Source organism: Aplysia californica, unplaced genomic scaffold, assembly GCF_000002075.1.
Source record: "Aplysia californica isolate F4 #8 unplaced genomic scaffold, AplCal3.0 scaffold00457, whole genome shotgun sequence".
Classification (NCBI taxonomy): Eukaryota; Metazoa; Mollusca; class Gastropoda; order Aplysiida; family Aplysiidae; genus Aplysia; species Aplysia californica.
The window spans coordinates 330,318-333,003 of NW_004797727.1; the positions used below are offsets into that span (position 1 = coordinate 330,318).

Consider the following 2,686-nt stretch of genomic DNA (forward strand, 5'->3'; position numbering starts at 1 on the left):
GGGGGGGGATGCATTCAGTATGTACTTGCCAGCAGACTATTGACAATTTGAGTAAGGTTTATAACGCATTCTTTGTGTTTGTTGGTTTGCTTAAAAGTCATACTGGTAGTTGTGAAATTGTAGTTCGGTTTTTTGTTGTTGTTGGGTTTTTGTTGTTGTTGGGTTTTTGTTGTTGTTGGGTTTTTGTTTTATTGCTTGTTTGTTTGTTTGTTTGTTTGTTTGTTTTTGTTTTTTAACTTCCTTCCGTAAAGAAAAGAGTGTATTTCTATAATTGTATGTTTTATCACTCTTTTTAGGGAGGTTAGAGTCATTTTTCTCTTGTAATTATTTCAGCACTCTTTTTTAAATTTCTATTTTTAGCATCCTGTTTTCGATGACGCAAGCAATTCCAGCACCAAAAGCTCTGACGTAAAACACAGCGCCGACAAAGGCAAGCGGGAAGTGGAGAGAACAAGCAGCAGCGACTCGGCGCCCCCAAGTTATCACATCGCCGTATCTAAGACTGTAAGTTATCACATCGCCGTATCTAAGACTGTAAGTTATCACATCGCCGTATCTAAGACTGTAAGTTATCACATCGCTGTATCTAAGACTGTAAGTTATCACATCGCTGTATCTAAGACTGTGAGTTATCACATCGCCGTATTTAAGACTGTAAGTTATCATATCGCCGTATCTAAGACTGTGAGTTATCATATCGCCGAATCTAAGACTGCAAGCTATTGGAATGTAATAATTATTGTGAATGTTTGTTTGTTTGTTTTTTCTCAAAATAATATTTTCTCAATTTCTCTGTACATTATAACAAACCCGTTTGAAAATAACATTTTTTTCATTTGATGTTTTCCAATTTTCTCTTTTCCTCTGTACATTTGGACAAAAACTAATCGAAAATATCATTTTTTTCTTGGTTGCTTTTCTCAAATTATTTTCTCATTTTCTCTGTTCATTATAACAAAAACCATAGGAAAGTAACCTTTTTAAAAATGATTTTTTGTTGCTTTTCTCAAATTATTTTCCCGTTTTCTCTGTACATTATAACAAAAACAATTGGAAAATAACCCTTTTTTGTTGCTTTTCTCAAATTATTTTCTCATTTCTCTGTATTTTATGACAAAAACCAAAGGAAGATAACCTTGTTGTGTGTGTGCGTCTTTTCCAGGACAGCAACACTCGGCTGTAGACCAGGGGCGTCACCAAGGACGGACAACGTGATCTCTCACGGCAACTAGGGCCATAACCAGGAATGGAACAAGTCACCTTCAGCAACTCATCGTCATCATCATCATCATCATCATCATCATCATCATCATCATCATCATCATCATCATCATCACGTGCCAGATCTGCGACAGACATCGGCAATCATGGTTCTCCATTCATTCCTTTGCTCCTATGCTCTGAGAAAAGCTATAGGCCTATTATCATCTTGACATTTCCCCATCACCCATCTATATATGCTCGCCTAGTAACTTGCTCTGGGTCTACCCCTGCCTCGTTTGCCTTCGATGTTACAAGCGAGAGCTAGATGTTCAAGGGACCTCAGTAACTACAAGGACAAGGCCAAACTTTCCTTTTACACAGTGTGTCCATTGGGGAATCGGGTCGGGTCGGGTTGGTTTGCTAGCTATATTGAGGGCGCAAAGCAGCTATCGTTGCACAAGCCGATCGCACCCGACTCAATCGTCGCCTAAAAAAAAAACGAGCTTATTTTCAGACGACGAATTGGGGTGATCACCCCCGACCCAATCCGACCCGACCCGACCCGACCCGATCCCATCTGCAATGGGCACCACGTCGCGACCTCAATACTTTCTTGTATCTCCATTTTATTAACAATGAAAATGTGACTTTTTCTTAAGCTCACTCATTGTTATGGACTGTTTTCCCTGTTATTGAATGTGGAGATAGGACAAGAAAGCACAGAGGTGGTGACGTACTACACGATATCCGGAGAGCGGAAGTCGTCCCGCGGTTCTGTGGAAGTCTGGGGACCAGCGACAGTGCCGAGAGAGATACCCCGTCTATATATAGTCATTGCCACTAGCCAAGGAGTACAATGTTCTGTACGCTCAGTGCCTTGTTTTGGGGAATTTGAAGTTAGAAATTCTGAGTTTCTAAACATGGTTAAGATGTTTTGGAATGCAGTTCTTTGGATATCTTGATAAGGACTCCGAATAATCGAATACTTTTGATAGAGCGGGTAGAACATTCAGGTTTCTGAGCTCATTATGGTCTAGGTATCTGATAACGGCCAAAAACGTCTGACAGAACTTTGTGATTTTAAGGATGCACAGTATGGATGGTGGTATCGTCCCTCACTAGTTTTGCCGTATCTACGCAGCTCACTGGCGGGGTTAGAGAGATGGATGGCAGTAGACTCACTTATCTTGGGATTTGACAAAAGGTAGCGTAGTTTTAGAAAACATTCTCCTTTCCATTCTTCTCGTGTCAACTCCTCGAGATTTTGTAATCTGAGCACTTTTTTTCGGGGGTTGTAAGGTGGTGCACCTCTTTTAAAAAAAAAGAAAAGTCTGTAAACGTTTGTAGGAGTGTCCGCCATGTCTCGCGCGGTGTGGTGACGTGCACACGGCTGGCTCGTCCTAGCTCTGTTTTCACCTGTGGTGCAGGGCACACACTCTCACACACGCGCACACAATAACTATTCAGGGAACTGGCCCCGCTA

General features: G+C 41.2%; 1 protein-coding gene across 1 annotated transcript in view; it reads left to right on the forward strand.

The window, feature by feature from the left end:
* The window catches only part of LOC101862058, a gene marked incomplete in the record, with an annotated part of 69,542 nt that extends 67,056 nt beyond the window's left edge, over positions 1–2,486 (forward strand). The window contains 2 exon segments of the mRNA XM_013086351.1: positions 361–504; positions 1,163–2,486. Of these exon segments, the coding sequence (XP_012941805.1) occupies positions 361–504; positions 1,163–1,183 (165 nt within the window).
* Between the last annotated feature and the right edge of the window lie 200 nt (positions 2,487–2,686).